Below are 24,507 nucleotides of genomic sequence, written 5' to 3'. Positions count from 1 at the left end.
CCAACTGTCCACCTACCCACCAACTGTCCACCCACCATCTTCTCTCTCATTTTGCCATTGAAGACTCAGACATGTAGTATGCTTAAGCCCATTGTAACATTAGAGCTTTGAACAAAAGTGCAATTGCTTGCCCTCCAGGTTCTGTGCATGGAACAGTCTAGTGGATGGGCCATCACAACAAGCCCTGGAGTAAATCCTAATGGTTTGATTAATACGACTTATTACTATAGGCAAAACAGGATGCTTTGCTCTGCCACTGCTTCCTCCATCCTTGACCTATCACCACAACACCTAGGAATGTGCCCCACATTTTGCTCTGTAAAAGAACAGCATCACCTCCTGCTAGATAGTAGCTGTCCACTTTGGGAGCTGTGATGCTCTGCAGGACTTGTTTGGCTCACTAATCTTCTGTCCTTATATTTTGCCTGAAGTTTTCCATAAAGATGAAACTGAGCTTTATCTGTCAGGAAAGAATGAAATGATCCCTAAGGTTAGCAAAGTGCTTACAGACCCTTTGGGAAGAAAAGCGCTACGTAAATAGAAGCTGATTCCTACAGGTTATTAATAGACGGATCTCAAAAGTAATGTGCAAACTACAAAGGAAATATCATTCTGAATTAAATTACCATAATTTTTTTCATTGCTGTCTCTTTTCAGGAGACCTGGATAATACTGCTAACAATGACAGGTTGAATAAAAGACAGGGTTTGTGTGGGCCAGAGGTGGGAACAGAGCAGACTAATTATATCTTTTTTAACCTTTGCATGCTTCTGGAACTGGGCAGGATAAAAATGAATTCTGTATCTAGCAACTGAGCTGTTATCCCAGTGGAGGCTACAGTGGTACCCAGGTCATTCAGAAACAAGACTGAAGCTGTCCTATTTCTTCTGGATCTAAGTACTTAACAAAACATCAAATAAAACGGGCATTTTCTGCATACTTAACACAAGGCTCATGTGGTTATCCCACGGACAAACCAAAACAGATTCATCTTATTTGCTTTCACCTCAGCAATGCAGAAGGTGAAAGGCAAGCACTGCAGTGGTACAGCAGAACTGGAAGTGATATTTTTCAGTGTATGGTTCGAAACATCCTGGGTTTAAAAGGTTAAAAAAGATGACACTGCCATTGCAGTCACTCAGATGTGTCATTTAAACATTTTATCATGCGATATTTATTCCACTTCTAATATGTGTTTTGACGTGAAGTTTTGTTCAAAGGTTGTAACCCAATGGGAAGGTGTGAAGGGGCCTTCAAAACCTGTATCCCTCAGCAAGGTAGCGGGTGTCTGGTCAGGAAGAGGAAGAGCCTCTTTGTGAGCATCCATTGTGGACATATGGATACACTTGTTCCCATAAAATAAGGAGCATTTTCTCTCTGATCATACCTTTCTTCCCAAAAATTCAAGCTGCAATTCAAGCTATGTGTTCTATTATTGATCGCCTATAGCTCTACCTCTTCAATGGGTTTATGACAAAAATTGAACTCATATCTCAAGAAAAGAACTTGACCCTTCAGTGCTGAATTTTTTCCAAACTGAATTCTTACAGTTCAGCAGCACCGTCAGAGCCCCACAGCAAATTGAAGTTCTCTATAATGTGCAGAGGGCTTGTCACGAGCAGAGCTTTGTGTGTTATAACAGTTCAGTCAGTCAGTCCCTTTCCCAGTTGAGCTTCTGGGAGCTGAACTCTGGAGAGTGAATGAGGTAACATAAGAATCTGAACCCAGATTTCTCTCAGCTTGTATTAGTTTCCTATGTCAAATTTGTCCAGTATGGTATTTATTAACTGAGTAGTCCTAGACATGGAAAGGCTTTACAACTTCTGCAGCCTGAACTTGTTTACCTAATTCAAGAATGTTGGCATCTTCTTAATTTTGAATTAAGTCAGTGTTTTGAAAAGAGGTCATAGAATGTGTTGTGTTTGGTTGTTACTGACTTAGAGAAGAGGAAAGAATGATATTTCACTGGAACAGTATTGTCTGATGGAGTATAAAAGACTCTGTTAGCTTAAATTTCCTCACGCTTAACCTGATACCTCAGAGATGAGTAGCCACAGTTTCTTTAGGTAGTGCAGAAAAAAACAAACCACTGAAAATGAAGTAGAAATACTGTGCTGAGTATTTAGCGAGATAAATTATGTTGTAATTTTGTAATGAATTTTGTAATGATTTAAATGCTGAGTGTTGGATAATCTGCTGCCACCTGAGTGACTCCTTACTAAGCTGCTAATAGTGGCCAAATTAAGCAGTAGTCAGTGCCAGTACCTGTAAGAAAGCCAAGTCAGTTTTTTTAAGACATCCCAATATAGCATATTAGTTTATAAATTGGATATAGTGTGTAACATTAATGCTTGTGCTAGGAATTAACCAGTCTTAATGCCATTATTTCTTCTCTAGAGCTATCTGTCATTTACCTGCTGACATGATCTTCAAAAGAAAACCTGTTCTGGAGACCTCATCACCACTGAGAGAGACAAGCATCCATGATGGTACCTATATGTCCTGGATCTGGTCGTGAGTCATATTTGTGTTCTCATAGTATGCTTAGTGTAGTGAACTGAATGTGAATGAACCTTCTGAGCTTGTGAAAATCCAGCTGTTTAAACAGCTGTAGCTCATCTGTCACACCAAACATTGGAATACAGTCCAATACCGCACTCATGACACTTTATGAGGATAATTACTATAATATATATATATATATATAAAAAACATGTGTGTTTTATATATATATATCACACACACGAATATATATATATCACATGGTTTGAATGTGGAGTTGCACTGAAATTAAATCACCAGGTGCTCCTTGCAGCACAGGTACAATCTCCCATACTGACTGGTTAACCCCAGAGCCTGGTGTTGCTTTCTTTGCAGGAGCCAGCCAGTCTCAAAAAGACACTTGAGACTGTACGATGCCTTCACAGCAACTGCAAACTGCTGCAGAGCAGGAGCAGGCTGTGTAGGTAGAGCAACTTGGTGATGTAAGGGCTGTTTGTGGATCAGCACAGCTTCCTGCCAGTACCAGGGATACCACCATGGATGGTAGATGGTAGTGTTTGTGCAGGATTTTTTCTCCTTGCTTGGTTATATCCCCACTATTCAGGAGTAATTACAACCCCCACACAGCCCATTATGGTGCAGAATTTTAAATCCAATCAAATCGTTCCCCCTGTCAAATTATTTCTCGCTCCTAAACTTCCTAATCAACTCTCATAGTCTAAATTAGTTCCTATTGCCTCATTTTCTTTGATTGCTTTACTGCTGCAGAGGGGTCAGATGAGAAAAAAATCCATGGAAAGAGCAGGGGAGATGAAGAGCCTTCTTGTATCTTTGCCCATCAAGAAATGCCATAGTTCACGGCCTGAGACTTGCAGCCTTTCAGCAGGCCCTAGCTGCAACTAGGGCTGTTTATTTCTTTTAAGGAAAAGGAGACACACAGAGACATCAAGTCATAGGTGACTGCAGGGAGAACGGGGTTGGTCTGTTCTCACTGGTGACAGGTGACAGGACAAGGGGAAATGGCCTCAAGTTGCACCAGGGTAAGTTTAGGTTGGATATCAGGAAACACTTCTTTACAGAAGGGGTTGTTAAGCACTGGAATAGGCTCCCCAGGGAGGTGGTTGAGTCATCATCCCTGGATGTGTTTACAAACTGTTTGGATGTGGTGCTCAGGGACACGATTGAGCGAAGGGTTGTTAGATAGGGTAGTATGGTTGGGTTGTGATTGGACTTGATGATCCTTAAGGTCTTTTCCAACCTGAGCAATTCTATAATTCTATGATTCTATGTGTCTTGGGCCATTAAATGACAAGAGTCACAGTATTCAGCTGGAGTATGTATATTTTAGCAAGGCTTCTAAGGTGGTGAAACCCAATGACACATTGATGTTTTCCTTTAGACACTGTGCAGACTTTGGGATAGTTGATTTTATTCATAGAGGCTCATCTAGTGCTGAGTTTTGGGTTCTTGATGAAAATAGTGTTGATAATACACCAGTATTTCAGTTGTTGCTGAGCAGTGCTTGCACAGAGCTGAGGACTTTTCTGCTTCTTATGCTGCTCTCACTGCAAGGGGCTCAGGGTGCAGAAGGAGTTGCAGGGAAGCAGAACCAGGACAGCTAACCCAAAATGGCCAAAGGGATATCCTATACCTATATCCTATTAGTGTTGTGCTGAACAATACAGCTGAGAAGTAGGGGGACATTTGGAGTGATGGCATTTGTCTTCCCAAGAAATGCTTGATAGACCCTGCTTTCCTGGAAGTGGTTGAACATCTACCTGCTGATGGGAAGCAGTGAATGAATTTCTTGTTTTGCTTTGTTTCCATGTGCACCTTCAGCTTTATCTAGTGAACTTTCTTTATCTCAACTCATAAGTTCTTGCACTTCTACCTTTCTGATTGTCTCCCCCATCTCATCCAGGGGGAGTGAACAAGCAACTGCATAGTTCTGAGCTGCTGCTGGGATAAAGCACTATAGATGTATCCATAAACTTTAGTCCATTTCTTCAGGGCAGGAAACAGCATCTATAATAAGCAAAAATTCTGATCTGCCATCAGGTGTAAATTCTTGTGTGTCGTCAGAACTATGAACAGCAATAATCTACTTCAAAACATGCCTATATTTGTGCATTATTTGATGGGCACATCTGGAGTTTTCCTACACTGTGATTCTCTTGTTGTGTATTTATACTGTTCTATGGAATTTCCATTCATACCACCAATCATTCAACCTTGAGCAGTTACAGTAACTGCACAGGACACAGCAAGGAAATCTTTCTATTTATAGTATAGTAAGTTGGAAACTTATGCGGTAACGTTATAAAACAATAGATTTTCAACAATGCAAACAACACAACTGAGGAATCCAGTCTAAAATTACATTGATTCTGGTTAAAGGGAAAATATGTAAGGACAGGGAAATCAAAGATAGCCTGTGTGTTCACTGTAGGTAGACCTTAGCTCTGAAAAAAAAAAACAAACAAGAAAAAATCCCCAAACACCAATGATTACACAACATGCTTTTTCTGTGAGGAGACTCATGTTAAGATATCGTCCTTCTGATTCAGATCCAGGGCTGACTGCAAATTCTGAGTCTCTGCTCACAAACGGATCAGCAGCTTGATAAAGTAGATCACTTAAAGTACTCCAGGTTTGACTTGGAGAAGTTTTCCCCCCCAAAAAAGGCCATTACTGTTGGGTGGTCAAGATGCTACCAACAGTACATGGAGCCTGCAGTCATCTTCTGTGTCAAGGATGCCAAATATCTGCCTGCAGCTTTGGGCAGATCTTCTCTCCTGTCTTTAGCCAGTACACCCAAGGACAACATCAATTCTCATGGCTTTCTTGGAGCTCTCAGTCACCTGCTATCTGGAGGTGTCTGTCTGCCTTCAGCTCTGTTTCATCGTGCCAAATTGCATGTTCATGGCAATACTCAGGACTTGCATGATTCAGAAACGTTCACCAGTATTTATGGGGATTTGCTAAATGCTGAATCTATCTCTTTTACAATTTCCTGATCATTTTCTCAAGTTTAGCTACTGCTTTTTATGTCGACTCTTGCAATAATGCATCTTTTTTATGCTGTGACTTCTTCTGTGGTATATATAAGCAAATATTTACTGTACATGTCACAAATTATTTTGGTTTTATTCAGAGATTAAATTGTTGAGTTGGATGGATACGGCAGTATCTCATTTTGCTATCGGGTTATGTTCTGTTTTTATTTTCTCTCTCCATTGTAATTGTATTTGGTATATTTTTGGCAGTATGCTGAAATCTAAGTTGGTGTTACTAAATTTATAACATACACTTGATATATTCTGGCCCATTAAACAAAGAAATATCTTTGCATCCTTTTCCACAGAAAAATTATAGCACAATTTGAGTATCCTTATTTGAAACATTCTTCAACACTATCCCACATAGGACATTCAGTTCCACTGATCACACACCCATGTAGAATCTGGGTAGCTATGCCACAGTGCTTCATCTTGTGCTTAATTCTGAACATTAACAAAAGTATGAATCTTTTCCTGCGCTTAGTGTCCTTATCTTTGGCTTGCAAAAGGAGAGACAACCAAGAAATGCCAAAAGCAGGAATATTTGCTGGATGCCAGATGTATTCCTGCCAAGAACACAGATACATAAAAAGTAGACAGTTGGAAAGTTATGGACATCTTGACTTGTATAATAAATAAATCAGAGAATCTTAGAGAATCACCAACATTGGAAGAAGACCTCCAAGATCATCCATTCCAACTGCCCACCTATCACCAATATGTCCCTCTAAACTGTGTCCCTCAGCATAGCATCTAAACATTCCTTGAACACCTCCAGGGATGGTAACTCCACCACCTCCCTGGGCAGACTGTGCTAGCACCTGACCACTGTCTTGGAGAAGTAATATTTCCTAACGTCTAACCTAAATCTCCCCTGGCACAACCTGAGGTCATTCCTTCTCACCCTATCGCTGTTACCTGGGAGAAGAGGCCAAAGCCCATGTCGCCACAGCCTCCTTTCAGGCAGCTGTAGAGAGCGATCAGGTCTCCCCTGAGCCTTCTCTTCTCCAGACTGAACAATCCCAGCTCCCTCAGGCGCTCCCCATAAGACTTGTGCTCCAGACCCCTCACAGCTTTGATGCCCTCCTCTGAACATGCTTCAGGGGCTCGATGTCCTTCTTGGAGTGAGGAGCCCAAAACTGAACACAGCACTCAAGATGCAGCCTCACCAAGGCTGAGTGCAGAGGGATGATCACTTCCCTAATGCTGATGGGGGGGGNGGGGGGGGGGAATCAATTCTTGCAAGACTGGAGGAAGCTGCCAGGAAAGATGGAATCCAAAATATGGTGTAAGAAAAGTCCCTAAAAGACAGAAGCTGAAAAATAAACTTTCAAATATTAGCCATTACTTTGAAGATGTTATCAGCCACTGCTAGTCTGTTGTCATGGGGAGAAAAAGGCGTTACAGCATCAAAGGAAACAAGGAATGTAATAAAGAAAGAAATTGGAAGAGTAATTTGCATCTATTTGGTGGTATAATCTTCAGAGGCTCTCTTGCTAATTAGCAGGTTTGGGCCGTACATATCAGAGTATTCAGAGACTGGTGGAAGTCTCCCGAGATGTTTCTAGGCAGCCATTTGGATGGCCACAGAACATTTTTGGAGCCTCATAACTTATCAGCAAAATGAGTTGGTTTTTTTCTTCTCCACTTGAAACTTGACACTCAGAAGGAATAAAGAACAGCCTCTTGGCAGGAGCATGTTTCTTTGAGCAAACATAATGCAACAAAGCTCATCTTTTCTTCCAGAACATTTGATAAGATGATGGTAATGGTATACCTCTATTCACTGTGTGACTGTATTTGAGTGTACCTGGTCTTGGCTGTGACCGTTCCTTCTTCTCTTGTATTGTGCTTTTTATTCCCTTTTCTATTTTACTTCTATGAGTGTTTAGAGGTTTAAATGTCTGTTCTGAAGTAAGTAAATAAATGAATAATACATAAAGGGACAGAGAAAGTAATTCCCTGCTTCACAGAAGTCATTGGAGACAGAACAGCAGCAAATTTAGTGGACCTTCTGATACTCTTAATCTCACCAGATGTTATTTAGATTGATTTTTATTCATCATAAGCACCTAAAATCTCCAATGGCAAAAGTTGAGCACTTAAATGCATACCTTATGTGAATGCAAAAAGAGATCTTTGATATTCAGATACTTCTTTACATGTATCAGTTCCTCTAAAGCTGAGGTTTGAGTGAAACTTGTTTCCCTATCTACTTTTTTCTCTTTTTAACCAGAAACGTAGAACCTTTCTTCCCTTGTGCAGGGACTTACTTCTTCAGTTCAGATGCTTTTTCCTTCCTTTCTGCTTCATATTTCCTTCATTCATGTCCGTCTGTCTCTAGATTGTCCATCTCCCTGGGTGTGTCTCCCGCTACAAATTATACCTTGTCTCTGCCCATTCATTAGGTGGATAATTCCCTGCAGCCATGTCACCTGAAAACGGTACTTTCTTCCAATCCAATCTCTTATCCCTGCTGGAGTCAAATTGAATCAGAAGGTCTAAAATAATCCCAGAGGACAACTCCACTGAGGTAAATACAGTGAATTTAACTCTGCCTTTTACTTTGTATTTCAAAAACGATTTAGTTTTGTTTTTAAATCTCAGATGAATATACTTGTTTAGAAAATGTATTTTAATGGAAAAATATGATCAGAAGAGCTTGTTCATTCCTTTTGGCTCCCACCTATTCTTTTCACACAGCAGCTGTATGTACCAAATGCAGGAATGTTTTTTTTGAATCAAAGCAAACAGACTGCTTTCACAGTTTACTTGCTTTTCCCCTCATTACCGATCTTTTGCTGTAACCATGGATCTATCTGTAATGCTGAATTTTGTGTGTATTGCACTTTGTATTGCTGAAAAAATGCTGAACAAACTTGCCCGTGAGTATCAGATGGAGATTGTTCAAAGGACATGACTGAAATAGAGATAGGTATACACCATTCCATAAATAAACCCTCCTAAGCGTAAGCTGCGACCATTCCTTTCTCCATCTGAACACTTCAAGCTTTTCAGAAAGCTGCTTTTATGTAAGATTAGAGTGCTGTCTCCATGACATGGTGCTTTGCTTCTCTTCACCATTAGTTGGGCGTTAGTTGTTCTGGCTGTAAATAGACAGGCACAGATGGTACCACGACTCTCAGAGCCTCCACACATCTTGCACTGCAGGGATTTTTGTTATTCTTGTTATCTCTTTAGCAGCTCCTACTCTTTCCTAACAGTTTGTTGAGAAGAAAAGGGAAGGCTAAAGAACAATCGGTCCTTTTGCTCTCTAGGATTGCTGAAGTCTTTAGACAGGACTGCAGCATTCATTTTGACTTTATCCTTTGATAGGGGAACCCAACCACGGACTCTTCAGTGAAGCAAACTTTCTTCCAGCCTCACCAGGTGGAGTCAGTCCTCCCCAAGAAGCAGAACTAGATGCCCCAATGGCATTAACCTGCAGCTCTCAAAAGGCAAGTAGCCTCTCTGCACATCCTCCCTCAGTGCCCTGCAGCTCTGATCACCACACTGCAAAGAAACACGGCAGGCTCATATCTTGAAAGACTGCCTCAATGCACAAGAACAGTGTTTGCAGGAACAATTAGCAGCACTGAATCTAGAGAGGATAAAAAGGACATGGCAGAGTTGTAGCTCCCCCGATGCGCTTCACGGAGAAGGTATATTAGGTGGACCCTCTTTAGTCTTTCACATAACACAAAAACAAGGTGTTAACTTAAAGGCAACAAATTGAAATCAGATAAAAGGAAATCAATCTTTTAAAGAGTACAATTAACCTCCTAAAACTGGAGCCAAGAACTTAGCATGGTTTTAAAACAGATTGGATGTTTGTATAAATGATTAAAGTGTTTGCATGGTACTTTCTCTATCCCATCTTTTATAAGCTGATTAGATTCTGTTTTTCCAAAAGAGCAAATTACTAGTGTCTGGGTAAGAAGAAGGCAGAACTCCTATTTGTTTAATATTAGGTTTTCCATCACTTTCCTCTACAGCAATGGAGAATGCAAGCAGCCAGTGACAAGGCAATGGGTGGAGTGTTCACCTGCCTCTGAATAGTAGTTTCTGCATTGTTACATACAAAGCTACTAAACAGTGGTCAAGATTAGCCAGTGCATTCATAAATAGCTCAGCTCAGAATCATTGAATGGCTTAGGTTGGAAGGGATATTTAAAGACCAACTAGTCCAACCAACCAACCTCCACTAGATCAGGTTGCCCAAAGCCCCATCCAGGCTGACCAGAGACATCTTCAGGGATAGGGCAACCACAGCTTCTCTGAGCAGCCTGTGCAAGTGCCTCCCCACCCTCATCATCCACCTCTTTAGTATGACCCCAGATTCACTCATCAAAGGCCTTTAGTGATACAGCATACTCTTATATAGCTACAAGTCCAAAACAAAAAGCCTTCCTTTTACATGAGAGTACATCTATGTACATCAGTCCTCAATGGTCCTTGGAGACCAGTGGGCAAGCAGGAGTGGTGTCAGTGGGTGCTCCTGGTGGGCCAAGACTCCCGTGCACAGAGCTCCTCTTCTGCACCACTCTGCTCTGGGCTGGGGAGTTTATCTACATCTGTATTTATCAGCCCAGCACAGGCCCTGGTTTAGTGGAGACTGTAATATCCTGTAACAGAGGACAGCCTTGCAGGAGAGGAGGTTGTGATGAAAGTACTGCAAAAAGGAACATCGTGGCTCCCCCCTTTTTTAATGAAAAGACTGATGGAGAACTGTCCATCAAAAGGATCAGACAGCTAAGTGATAGATGAATATCACAGAATTGCAATGTTTCAACAGGAAAAAAAAAATATAAAAATCAATATTAAATAGAAGCCATGAATGTCATGCTGAAATCTATGACAATTGGAAGAGGAAGCAGTTGAAGGCATGAAAAGCCTGATGAGATTATAAATAAAATTACATACTGCGTTACACCACGCTCCTGCAATTCATGTTTCCTCAGCTCTTCAGTACAGACTGCTGTCAGCTCACCACTTATCTGTCGCAGACTTTGGCTATCTCTCAGTTCCCTCATAAATGAGACAGTTTGGACACAGACATGCAGATCCCAATCTCTGTGGCAAAGCGGGGTGAAATCCCGACAGCGTGAATGGTTCAGGATATGCCAAACTGGGCTGGAAAAGGCAAGTTGAGAAGCAGGTCTTTGCAAATGTAAAGACAAACAAGTATGCGATTCACTCGATTGAATTGGTGGTGATAGGTTTGAAGTGCATGGAGTAATCAGTTTGTAATGCCAATAATCAGTTTGTTCAGGCTTTTCTGCATCAGTTTTGTTGGTGACTGTACAGGCACTCCCAGGCAAGCTCACCCTGCTGCACAGCTTGGGAAATGACCAATCCTTCTGTGCTTGGTGCCTTCCAATTATAACCAGCTGCCTTCCTAGGGTGTGTGCACTAGCTGGACACACAGGGTTAGGATCAATACAGAGTTGCAGAGGGCAATTTATGGATATCAATACCCAGCATAATAAAAGCAACACTTCATTCTCTTCCCTATCAGTTTGTCTCACCAGCGTGTCCTACTTAGTCTTTCAGAGTTGATTCTGTTGGAGAAAAGCCCATCATTTGCTGCACTACCAAACAGGCCTGCAGTGAGGTTAGCTTTGGAGGCTGTGGTGGAGCTCTTCAGTACTTCTCTTTTCTCTCTGATTTATAAACAATGACTTCTGCTGACAAATAGAACCGGGGCTTTAGAGCCAGGTATGCGTCTACCACTTAAACCCCAGTGCTTTGCTACTGAAGTGAGCTGCTTGCTGGAGTTGCTAGGTAACTGTACCCTTCTCTCAGCTTATGGGAGCGAGCAAGAGAATTCTGGTGATGTCATGCTTTACATTCATCTTTCATCTTTTCAAAGAGTTTTCTCTCAATTTCTACAGGAACAGGTGCATGGGGGAGTTTTTCAGTAACTTAGAGCTTCCCTGCTCCATCGTGCTGGTGCAGCTTAATTCCACTCTTACGAAACACTGTAATAATGCAAAATTGGCCTGGGCTCCTGAAAGTGTGATTTTAGGGGAGTAGTTCTGTCTGTTCAGGCCTCTCGCCTCTTCTAGATACTGATTCAATAGCTCACTCCTTGGAAACACAGACAGCTCCAACAGCTGCTCTGCTGCCTGTATCTGAACAAAATGGTGGCTTCCTCAGCAAAAGGCAATGAGAGCTTTGTGATTATGCTTTTCAAGAAGGCAAAAATCCAAACAGTAAGTATGCAAAACAGACTGAAGCTGTGACTTATTCCCCTTTCAATACTAACCATATGCCTAATTTATATTAGTAAGAGTCAAGTTACATCAATGTGTAGCATTATTAGTGTAGTACGTTGTCAACAAGGCAGGTGAGAACTGATAAAATTTGAATATGCTGCTGTGAGTATGGGATGGATGAGCAGGAAAGCATGGAGCTGTGGGAGATCTAGTGAGGTGTGTGCATCCAGCTTCCCAGGCCCAGAGGGGGGTACAGTCAAAGTGTGGTGTGTCTGAAGGCTGTCTGGGTATCTCTCTGCCCAAATGGGAAGGCAAGGCATGGAGGCAGGGGACTGGTCACAGCTGTGTGGTCTGGTTTGACTCCCATGGGGTCTCTGCAGAGATATTTGTCCTTTTCCCTTGTTTCTTCCCCAGTCTGAGCTATCTGTGGCTGTCCTCTCTAGTAGTCTTGTCACCTTTCTGCAGTAGCCACCATGCACGTTGGCACTGGCAGGAGTATCACACTGCAGCAGTAGCTGGCAAGAACAGCATTCAGAGCAGAAAAATCAAGCCCTCCAGTTTGTAACAATTGTGCATCCTCTGGGTGCTGCTGCCTTCGTCCCTGCCATTCCCAGCTGAATCTACTGTTTGCTCTCTCTGTTTGCTTGCCTGATTTGATCTTCCTGTCCTTTACCACAGCCTCTTGCCATCCTTCTCCCCCACACTTCCCCATGTGTGAGAATTTCTAATCAGTGCAGAGCACAGATCCCAGGCGTGTGCTGTGCCGGGCTGCTGTGGCAATTAGTTAACGTTTGGAGTGTGCTGAGCAGCACTATCTCCAGCATGCTATTTTAAGATGCAGTCTTGATCACATATAAAGGTCTACCTGGCAGGAAAGGAACCGAGACAAAGAATAGAGATGACGTTCCCTAGACGCCGAGCAAATGCTGGGCTAAATGCGCTGTTTAGAACAGAGAAGTCAATTTTCTGCAGGGAAAGAGCATGCTGGCATTCATTAGGATGGGCATGGCCCAGTGGGAGAGATGCAGTGTCCCACTGACAGCAAGTGCCTTGATGTCCTCGCCTATTTGGTCTGATTGGACAAGGACCCCCCTCCTTCAGAGACAAACTGTAAGAAACCTTTCTGCTTTGTGCCACTTCCACAGAAGCCATCAGGGTGATCTGCATAAATATGTGAGTGGTAATCAAACCTCGGTAGTTCAGCTGGTTTGTGATACATTTTTTATGCTACGCGTAACAAAGCTAATAGGTGTTCACTCTGTTTAAACCTGCTCTAGGTCACCTAATTGAAGAGGGACCAAAGAAATAGAAGGCAAAAGTGTATCCCATTTTTTGGTACTACGCCTCTCCGGGGACATAATACTGTTACTGTAAAGGCCAAAATGTGTGCAAAGAGATCTGCTTGTGCTCTGAAAACTGTTCTCTTCTTATGGCTGCAGCTTTGTTAACTAGTTGAGAGCAATAAGAGAATAAGGAAGACTACAGTTTCTGATGGCGTTAGTATGTTTTACACACCAAGTCACTCCAGTAAATCTCATTTACAGGCAAGCTGGAGTTTATGAAGAATTGAATGACTGAGATCCCTCACGCTTTGGGGAATTCATTATTTCTGCCTGATTCTCTGCTTATTTTGATGGTTCCGGCCAAAGATTAACACACATTCCACATGGCTTTCCATTATTTTATAGAGATCACAGGAGGGTTTTCTGTGGCCGTCCTACAGTGACAGAGCAGAGAGCTCCAGATTCTTACAGAATGATGGCATATAAAACTTCAGCGATGCCTGTTCACATATCTTTAAAATTGGGAACTGGAGATTTGATGACTTTTCAGAAGGAGTGAAGCAAATGAAGGCCAGCGTAAGAACTGAACCAAAATGAGAACTTAAATATCATTCTCTTAATTACCTGACATAATCCTGCCAGTTTTGTTTTAATAAATTACTTAAGTGCCAGCTAAAAGACAGTCAATTACCTAGAAATCTGGTAATAATTAATTGAGCTCTCTAAAAAACAGCCCTCACCAGTGATGCAGTTAAATATTTATGACTTACGATTCGTGGTGATACGTTCTCAAGGCAGATGATCAGATCATACATAAAACAAATCAGGCATCTGCAGTTCAGGAAGTTTCTATTAAAAAGCCCACAGCTTTGAGGGGCTCCTGGCTGAATTTCCGACACCATCGCTTTGGGGAAGAGGGTTTTTCACTGCTTGGTCCCTTCCCAGAAACGATTCCTTTTGGATATTCAGATTCATTCCAGCTTCATATCTAAGTCCGAAGAATGAATATATCAGGGTGCTGTCTTGTGTGTTCCATCAGATTCCTGATGGGAAAATACAGCATTACTGGAGAAGGCACAGAGTTAGGAGGGTACAGGCAGCTCACAGTTTCAAATGTTGAGGGCCAACAATGAATGCTTCACTGTGCAACTTAACGATGGCATTCAGATATATTCATAGTCATAGATATTCTTCATTCATTAAAAGATGAATTTCTCTGTTAAGCTAGTTTGAGTAATTTGATTTTTCCAAACTAATGACATGTTAATAGATGCTAGATACCCTACTGCAGAAATAAGAAGTGGTGTTTAGTATTACCCTTTCTTGGGACTAAGATTTAGAAAATGATCTGCCAAGTGTTCTATTCTGTTCTCATTTCTTTATACAGAGACAGCTAGTAGAAACAGCAACCCCTTTTTTATGCTCTAAAGAAAACAGCTTACCCACACGATGGCATATTAGAATCAGCTATTTTTAATATTTCAGTTTGTGTTTCCATCACAACGGTTGCATTATTGCTTTTGTCAAGAAAGTTCTGCCTGTCCTGCCCATACAACAGGATTTTCAGTGTTGCAGAGGTGGTGGTATCAGCTTGGGTGCCCCCAAAGCGGAGGCTGGAAGCAAGATCCTCACTGTTCTTCCCCAAGCTGCAAGTTACATTGATGGTTTTTTACTACAGAAGTATAACACTGAGATTAAAACAAAATGTCACCACGTTTGCTAGACTTAAGACGTGTCTGGACAATGCTTCTGATATAAGGTCTGATTTTTGGGTGGTCCTGCATGGAGCGAGGAATTGAAGTCGACAGCCCCTGAGGGTCCCTTCTAACTCAGGCTATTCTATAATTCTGTGATTCTAAATGCCCTTCCTCTCAGCCCCAAGCATTGTTCCCAGCTGTTCATTCAGCCCTTCCAAACAAAGCCTTTTTGCAGAGGCAGCTGTCCCAGCCTCAGAGCTGCACACATTCCCCAGGAGTAGAGCCCAGACCAAGGCTACATACACAGTGCTATGGGTGAGGATGCCGCAGCTACTTCCTCCAGCAAGAGCTGCTGCTGGAGTGGGTTACAGCCCACAAGGAAGGTGATGATTGGCTGCAATTTATTTTTATACCCTCCGCTTCATCTGTATCCATCTTCACACTGATAAAGAAACAGCTGCTTTTAATCTCACATTTAAATGCCAGGTCTGGTATGGTGACCACTCAGGAGCTGTGGGTGCTATTGTTATCAGGCCAACGACACCCAAAGGACAGCTATTATCCTTACATGCAGCGTAGCTTTGGGTCTTTTTGTGGCCAATTTGTTGCAGAAGCAGTTGGGGCTTGGGAGACAGAAATGCTTTAGTCAATTCCTTTGTTAAAATGCTTCGATCCACTCACTGAAGGCATGAGGAGGGTTGTTTGGTTCTGCTTCGACACCAAAGGTTTTATTTCCAGAGACTCTCACACAGTGATACAAACTGCCAGGGGAATTTAGGCACAGATGATTAATGCATTGTAAGGTAACCTTTGGACTAGCAGAGCTGCTATTCCTCTGGAAAGAGTGCCTTGTAATAGCTCATTTATATAAGAACAGTAAGACACTCTGGTCTGGGAAGAAACATGGTTTGAATTCACTATTTTCATTAAAAAATGTGAGAGGGAGTGGGCATGAGTCTTCTCTGCACTGGAGTTGAAATGCAGAGCAACACCTTGCACAGGAGACTGTGCAGCCCACAGAGGTGAGGCTGTGGGCCAGTGGTCCGCTCTGCCTGCAGGGTAGGCCTGGTCCAGCGAAGAAAGTGTGCTCCATAGACATCAACCTATCAGCCTATTTCTGCTTTCTGGAAAGCAAAGAGGGGAGCTTCATTTAAATTGACTGTAAGAACTTTCAAACAGATTTATTGCGTAGAAAGTGGAAGAGGTAAATACAGGAGAGAAAAAGCAAAACAACTACTTCAGTCTTCCCTGAGATGTGTAGATAAGTATGACAAGTTTTTCCTCCTTCTTTCTGCTGGCTTTACCACAAGGTGGCAATTCCTTCCTAAAGCTTGCCTGCCACATAGCTCTGTGTAGGTCAGTGGAAGTGCTACACGGTCTGAGCTTGTACCTAGTTAGCATTTAGTACATATTCTTTCTGAAAGTAATGGGTTGTATTGGGAAGATGACCAGAAGAGACCCTTTTCCACACATGAAATACAGAAGGGTTGAACGGGATGTTTTCTGAACAAATACTAAATGCGTTCTTCTCAGTTTCATCTCTCTGCTACTTTTTCACTCCAGTACAATATTGCTTGTACCATATTTTTTTTCCTACAATAATCTTACAGAGCAAAGGCTAATCTGAAAACATTCTGCTCATCAAGTATTGCCTTTCTCTAATAAGCATGTCCTGTTGGAGCTGCAGTGTTTCTCTCTTGTTCTTTGATTGCTCATCTATGAAAGCCTGTAGCCAGCCCTCCCAGCTTAAAGAATAAAGTTGACAGGAGGCCCTTCAAGACCCTGTTCTTCTATTCCCTGGATTGCATGTATATTCTGAACTAGTAAGTCCCAACAAAGCTATATATATTGTTTTGTCTTATTATTATAGTGGTTCAAGAAGGGAAAGAAAGAAATCAAAGGGTGTTGGGCTGTGCCTGTGAAGAAACATGTCTGCATTCATCAAAGAACTTGGTCATTAATTCCCATTGCAAAACAGTGTTTTCATTACCCTGCTTTCCTTTTGCAACCAGAACTAGCTAGGAAAAAATGGAGCTGTTTACACTCAATGCAAAATGGATGGCCAAGGCAGTGCTTTCTTAAATAATTGTTGTGTATTGCTGACTGATTTTCTACTAAATAGGCAAGTTACTTAAATGATGCTGTGATATTCACACTTTGTCTTCTGTTTGGTTCCAGGAAATTTGTCTCATGGGGATTAGAAATGCTGCCATCTGCAATACAGACATTTCTATCGGTGGATGTGACCAGGAAAACCTGGTTGTTTGTCAGTAATTGCTTCTAAAAATAAGCACCGTCTCTTAAAAGTGAAACAAGAGGGTGACAAGGAGCTTTAAAGCAATTCTTGTTAGTGGCAGAGAATAACCTACATCTGTGACTGTGTTGTAAGGCCAGCACCATGGCTATGGTGGAGGGTGCTAAGCCCCTGCCAGCCCAAAGGCAGACTTTTACCTGAGTCCCATGTGGCACCATGGGTGGGAGGCCCTCAAATCTTCCCCCCAAGCTCCATTTTCTCACATGGTGTAGGGGAGCTGCATCAGCAAGAGGCAGAGGGATGGCACAGGCACGCAAGCTGTTGGGGTGGGAAGGGGAAGGTAGCATGGACCAGGTGGAGGGGCAGCATTAGACCTTCTCTTCATCCTGGAGGACCAACCCACACAGCCTTTGCCTCCTCCAAGGGTCTGGCAGGCTCTCTTTTGTAAATGCTAAGCAAGAGAGTAAATCAGAGCTTGATGTCAGTGAAGTAACATGGGATAGCTTTTTCCTGTCTCTTAGCAATGGGTCTTCTGTGCTGCCAAGAGACAAATGACATCGGCTCCTTAATACACTTGCTCTGATAATAAGGTTTTTGTCACTACTGTCCAAACTGCTCAAGTCACATGTGTGGTAGGGCACAGAAAATGTCACTCAGCCTCTGCTTTGTGCTCACTCTACATTTTCATCTAAAATAATCCACTTCTAATTCACAGCAAAGAAACTGATGGGAGTGAAGAAAAAGTGCTTCCCAAGAGCTCTCTAATGGGCCTAGGCAACTGTGTGAGCACAATGTGTATATTCCTCTGCCTTCAGGGAGCAGGAAACATACTGGCTGTCCTTTCCTGTATGCATGTTCTAGCTCCAATCTCAGAAAGAAAGGATGGAGAAGTTTCCCTATAGGGACTCTGCAAAGCAGGGGGGAGCAGCCCTGCTGCCAACTGAGGGAAGCAGTCTTGGTGCATTGCCTGTGCTTGCCTTGCTGCATGCACAGCTGTTGAACATTGCACAGCATCCTCTGGGCAGCAATACCAAATCGGAGCTGTGTACAACGGATGAAGGGCTTCTGATGGCAGATGGCAAACTCTGAGCTGTGCACACTTTTAAATTAGTGCTGTTTCAAATCGTTTTAATCTGCTTTGGTTCTTGTGGCTTGCCCAGCCTGCAAAAATGTATGAAAACAACAGAAAGGGAGATGCCTGCACATCTGGTGAGCACCAGTGCAGGAGAGAGCTGGCAGTAATTGGTGGAAATTTAACAGAAGAAAACAATGACCAGTTGTCAAAAGGAATATCGTTACAAAGCAGTGATCTAATCACAGAAAACAATAAGACACCACTTATACCAGGTGCTCTGTGTGAAGAGAAACAGTCTACATTGGCTGGACCCATTCGTTGGCCCCCAGCCCCACAGTTCTGGGGAAGCCATTTCATTTCAGGCTGTGCAAGCTTGCAGCCCGAGGCCGTGACCATTTCTGTCTCTAACAGCCTGATCCACTACAGCTCATATAAATCAGTGGGAATTATTCTCGTGGAAAACTAGGGTCTTGGAAGAGGCCCTTGAAATATAGCAGATATATCAGCAGCAGTGTTGGCACTGCATAAAGGGCAGAGCGAATAATAATAGCAACAAAGAACTCCCAGCATCCAGAAAGCGCAGCAGAGGTCAGGCTATGCATGAAGACAGTTGTTATGAGAGATTTAAATGTTTTGAAGGAAAGCACAGCAGGGCGGTCACACAGGGAGCAATGCTGCAGCCGCAGCCCCTGCTCCTGGATGAGGCTGCAGCTGTGGGCATAGCACCTGCCCACACTTCTCCATTCGAGCTGTGTTTCCAAGCTTGCCTTATGCTCCCCATAGCCCACAGCCCTGCTGCAGGTGCTTCAGTCCATACTGACAGGCTGTGAAAGCTGAAGCCTGCTCCCAAGCAGCCTGTTCGAAGGGCCCCAACAGCCTGTGCTCTGCTTGATCCTTCTCCCCTCTCCAGCAGCTGCCTCAGCCAATTTTAGCTGGGTTTCCTGTGGAAATTCAGCCAGAAGTTGGGAGTTGGAGCTGCAAGTTGCCACCATCCAACCTCCCCCTCACGCTCCAAAACCTCATCCCAGCGGCATGCCAGAACTTTCCCTGCAGAGCAGAGGAGCTGATGGAGCTCCTAGGAGCTCCTAGGGAACGGAGGGCAGTGCTGAGCTCTGCTCTGTGTGACAGTGACAGGGCCCGAGGGAACGGCATGGAGCTGTGTCAGGGGAGGGGCAGCTGGGGGTCAGGGACAGGGTCTGCACCAGAGAGCAGTGGGCATGGAATGGGCTGCACAGGGCAGTGGGCACAACCCCAAGTGCCAGAGTTCAGAGATTGGACAGTGCTCTCAGACATTGGACTTGGATTTTGGGTGGTCCTGTGTGGAGCCAGGGGTTGGACTTAATTATCCTTATAGGTACTTTCCAATTTGGGATATTGTCTGTTCCTATGAGCTGTCTATCCAGAGCCCGGCTATATGCCCACCAGTCACCTTTATTCTGCCTTTCCCCCAAATCCTTCTGCATTGCTCCGAGTAAGCCCAGGTGAACACATTAACATAGCTATCTTCCCTGTGCACTGGCTCTTTGGAATCTGAACAGACTGCAGTGTTCTCAAATGTGTCTGTGCTTCAGTGGATTATTTTTGAATTTATTCAACAAATAATTCCTGGTCTGTACCCTGACTCACTGAGCACTGAACTTCTCTTAAGTAATGCATGCTAATCATCATCTGTTCTGCATTTTATAGCTAGTAGTGGTGAAAGATGAAAGCCCAGCATTGCCTATTATACTGGGGCTACAGTCAGATATAAAAAATACATCCTGTAAGATGACATCTCTTGTAGCCAAAGTTCATACATTCCTTCATGAAAATTCAACTACATTAAAAAAAAAGGGAGAGAGATTTGCAATAGATGGAGGATGATTCATGCTAAAATACACAGCAGAATGCCACTCAATCTTCTCCTTAGACCTTGCTGTTTTGTGAGTCCATCCCCTTGACTATGATCAGGACTAACAAATGTACATTTTCTCACCTTGCCCTTCAGCATTTCATCAGAAGTAACACTAAAGTCTGATGCTCTTTTGACATCACACAAATTGCATTCTCTGTCTCTGTTCTCTCCCATCCTGTTCTGTCTTTCAGTGCTCATCAAATCTTCACACGAAGCTAAATGTTTAGCTGCAAAAAATGAAGTGTATGGAGGATATGCATGAATACAGAAAGTAGCAGGGCTGTCACTGAATGGTCCTTTTTGGAGAAATTGGCCTCATCTCAGTGGGTAGTGAACAGCTGCCTCCCAGCTGAGATTTATCAGCTAAAGGCAAGGCAACAACAAATCTAGCAGAAGGAAGAGGGAGAGCTGTGAAAACTGGAGGGCTTCTTTCTGTCTCTGTTCTGGAAATGGCTTGGCATTACAGACCAGACGAGGATGCTCAGGCCCATACAGCTAGCAGGCCTATTCCCAGCAGCATCGCCTGCTGTGAAGGGTTGGCACTGCTGGTGCCAAGTAGTAAAAGAAGCCAAAGCTGAAACACTGAGATGAGTTTCCAGACTGACTGATATCTGGCAGAGCCTCCTGTATCCCTGAGCTGCACAAGTAAGTGAGAAATTTATGTAAGAGACTGTAACATTTCTGTCCAGGTAGTGGATGCTTCCTTGGGAAGATCCTGGCTAACAGCTGCTGGGCAAGAGAGTTTTCCCATGGCTCTTGGTTGCTGGAATCCCTTGGTACCTTGGCTGGAGTATCTCCTCCACCCGTGCAGTGTCAACAGCTGACATAGAAGCTGAAAAGATGCGATGGACCAGGGGAGGATAGAAAGCGTTATTGTAGCCATTGGCATCTTCTTCTTCAAATGCCTGCAAAGTGAGGTGGGACTGTCCTTCCTTTCTTCGTCATTACGTAAGTCTGAGAACTTACAACTTACTGTAATTCAGAATGAAGCCATTGACGTTTTGTGGGGGAAGGTTAATGTGCTAAAACACTAGCACACCTCCAAGGCAGCTGCAGCTGGATTGTCAGTGAGCTGATGATGGGAGACACCAGGTTGTGGGAATGAAACAGGGAATGTGACAATTGTGGAGGTATCCAACAGAAACTGTGGAAGGAAAAACCTGGGCCTGGGATCCCACAGATGGAAGAGCCAGTGGGAAAGCATTAGGAGGGGAGCACACAGAAATGGAAGCCATCCAGCCTTGCCCAGTGGAGTTAGGCTGAGTTTGTGTGAGCCAAATTTTTAACATCCTGCCTATCTCACTACTTAAACTGGCAGTTTTTGTCTGCTGGGAGCAAAGTGGCACTAGCAAATGCCTAGTTGTTGTTTGGTTTTGGTTTGTTTTTTTTCCTAACCATGTCAGATTTTGTGTACTGTGAGTTTCACAGCAGGGTTGAATCCTCAGGGGGACACCTGAGCTGGGATCCCGCAAAGCTCCAGCCAAGTCAAAGTCTGTACCAGCACAAACATCACACCATGCAAGGGAACTGGGGTGCTGTAGAGGAACCATGGAGACTACTTTGAAGTTAAGTTCTGATTTTTTGTCCTTTCATGTCTCAAGATGTTCTGAGATTTGTTTTTGTTTTGATTTGATTTTAACACAGCTCTGGTAATTTAATGATTCTTAGTGGGAATGAAAATGTCATTTACAAAAATTCCATGCAAAGAAGTGATAATTAACTGCCAGCAATATTTGTAAGGTACGCTGCAGTCAGAGCTACCAGAGGACTGAATAAAACTGAGGACTATTCCTGCAGATACATGGGGAAAATCATTCCTGGCCTCTCACAAATTGCAGTTTAGTGTGCTGGCAAAACACCAAAGCACCGGTGCTCATATGCAGCCAATAAAAGCAGTGCAACAGTTTTTCATGTATTTCTCTAGTAAGGGTTGTTGTTAATGGAACAGGATGTTCCAATAACCTTTTAAAAGGTTAGGCTAATTCAGTTGTTTGTCTTCGCGAGGACCAGGCTGTGTTAGTCCTGTTATGGGGGGTGAGATGGGGGGGGGGGGAAGGGGAGAAGCAAAGAATGGCAGCATAGAGTGGAGCTGGGTAGTGCTGTAAAGTGTTTTCAACAAATTGTTGGTTCAAAAAACAGGTGAGCTGGCCGGTGTGGGGAATTCTGCCTGCTGATGGGACCAAGGGGACAGACAGATGCAAGGTTACTGTCTATCCTCAGCATCTTCAGTCCCTGAGCCAGGCCATACCTGCACAGCCCTCCTACCATCCTGGGGATACAGAGAATGAATAATTCAGCTACAAATCAGCTCTCCAAGTGCTTTTTTCCCCCCCTTTTTTCCTTTTCCTTCCCTAGGTATCTATTTTTAATTTAGATACTCCCACACGTGCTTTTGGTAGATTAGAGACAAGAGAAATAAGAGAAGAAGGCTCTGACGCAGGCAGGAAATAGAGCCTGGGGGTGGTGGAGGTTGAACTGTACTGGCCTGCCTGGAGAAGAGCTGGCGTGGCCCTCCTGCAAAGGACAATATGGTCCTATGAGGGGCTGAGCACCCCTTGGTCCTTTCTCCTTCACTGGGAGCTGAAGGTGCTCAGCTCTTTATACCTGGATTTAGACCTTTATGTTGGCAGTCAGAAAGAAATAGTGATCAGCAGAGATGCTTTGCCATAGGCATGGGCTTCAGGGGAGCTGGATTCAGTTTTGAGGTCTGCTACACACCTCCTCCATGTGGACCTTGTAAATCTTCTGTCTTGTAGCTTCAGATTTGTTAAGGAGAAGATCACTACCACTGCTTCCTTTGGTCTGCCATGTCTAGCTATAATCTCTGGGGAAGACACTGTCACTGCTTGTTTGCAGCTTTAGATTACTCATGAGGAAGCCTATATTGCTGTGTGGTAGCATCTTCCTATCATATTTTTTCATCATGAACATCAGAAGTACAGAGTCATCAGAAGGTCTGAGAGCAGGAAAAGGTGTAGTGCAGCATGTCTTAGTTTCAGTTGGGAGAGAATTGTTTTCTTCAGAGTGTCTGATGTGATGCTATGTTTTGGTTCTAAGAGAAAAGCAATGTTGATAACACACCTCTCTTTATAGTTGCCTTCTAAGCAGTGTTGTACAGAGCCAAGGCTGGCTCTCAGAGAAGGGCCAAAGAGCTGGGAGGGAACAGATTTAGGACAGCTGACTTAAACTGGCCAAAGGGATATTCCATACCACATGATGTCACGTGGAAGGAGTTTTGAAAGGGATAGGAGTGCTGATTGGGGGGGCAGCTTGGCATTGGTCAGGAGGTGTTGAGCAATTGCTTGTGCATCACTTGTATACATTCACATATGTGCATATATTTGTCTTGATTATTATCCTTTTCCTTTTCTCTGTCTTAGCAAATAGTTTTATCTCAATCTGTAAGTTCTACTGTGTGTTGTTGTTTTTTTAATCTCTCTCCCATCCCACTGGGAAGGGGAGGGAGTGAGCAAATGACTGTGTGGTGCTGTGCCACCTGCCAGGTTAAAACACAAAGAGCAGCTTAGTGAGGAGGTAAGAGACTGCAGGGGGAAAAAAATGGGGAAGAAAGACTGCCAGTTTGGACAGAAGCAAAGTTATCATTCCATGTTTATCTTTGTGAGAACCCAGATTTGCAGAGGAGACTAGATGGCATTTGCATTTATATGCTAGTTCCTAGAGCATAAGGGAAATCCTGTTATGGCTGAGAATCTTTGCTGTGTATACAGTATTTTCCGATGAATTACTTCTGATGAGTTCTAGTACCAGTAATATCTGCTTTTATGACATCTAGATGGCTGGTAAAGGCATAGGTCTGTTGCTGTGGACTCAATGAAAGCTTTGAAATTTAGAGTAGTTCGCTCTCTTATGTTACATGGATTCTCACCTCTCAGCTTTAAGTCACTGGATATGGGGAACCTCTTAGAAGAGGGGTAAAAGGGAACCAAGTATTTGAAACCCAGAAGTGAAGGAACTAATGCAAGATCATCCAGCAGGCTACTGGCAGGGCTGAGGAAAGCCTCTAGTTTTCCTGAGACACTATATAGTGCGCTACCCTTCCTCAGCTTCTAAATAAAGGGTTTTACGTAAAATGAAAAGAACAAAACAAAACCCAACACCTCTTACTTCTTTATTTAGTGATCTCTGCAATCATGAAAACCATGGAGTATTCCTTAATTGCTTGAGTCCAGGTGAAGAAAACCTGCTGCTTCTGCTACATTTTAGGGGGAAAGAAGGAAACAGAAAGGGGATCTGTAATGATGAAGAAGCCAGCAAACTTCCTTCTCAATAGGATGCCGAAAGAATTGAGGGCACAGGTCATCTTCTCTTCTCTGCTTCCTGTAGTGGCTAAGGGCACCAAAATAAGTGGGAGGATCCAATCTAAACACTGGGCTTCGTGGCTGGTGCAATCACCACAATTCTGTGTTTTTCAGCAATGGGATGCCATCCAGAAGGACAAAGACAGGCTGTGGCAGTGGGCACAAGAGAAACTCATGAGGTTCAACACTTCCAAGTGCAAAATCTT

At 43.3% G+C, this 24,507-nt stretch overlaps 1 protein-coding gene across 4 annotated transcripts in view; it reads left to right on the top strand.

The window, feature by feature from the left end:
- Positions 1 to 24,507, top strand: part of LARS2 (leucyl-tRNA synthetase 2, mitochondrial) — a 110,824-nt gene continuing 86,317 nt past the window's right edge. For 2 of the 4 annotated variants that reach the window (XM_032442390.1, XM_032442393.1), the window contains exon 1: positions 1 to 2,514. In XM_032442390.1, coding sequence (XP_032298281.1) covers positions 2,423 to 2,514 — 92 coding nt within the window. In that variant the 5' untranslated portion in view covers positions 1 to 2,422. Of the gene's footprint in view, positions 2,515 to 7,969; positions 8,095 to 8,897; positions 9,020 to 24,507 lie in introns of all 4 variants that reach the window. The other 2 variants (XM_032442392.1, XM_032442391.1) reach the window with 2 other exon arrangements.

The sequence above is a fragment of the Coturnix japonica genome, chromosome 2 (assembly GCF_001577835.2).
Source record: "Coturnix japonica isolate 7356 chromosome 2, Coturnix japonica 2.1, whole genome shotgun sequence".
NCBI lineage: Eukaryota > Metazoa > Chordata > Aves > Galliformes > Phasianidae > Coturnix > Coturnix japonica.
The sequence above is the reverse complement of the archived record's forward strand: the minus strand, read 5'-3'. Positions and strand labels throughout refer to the sequence as shown.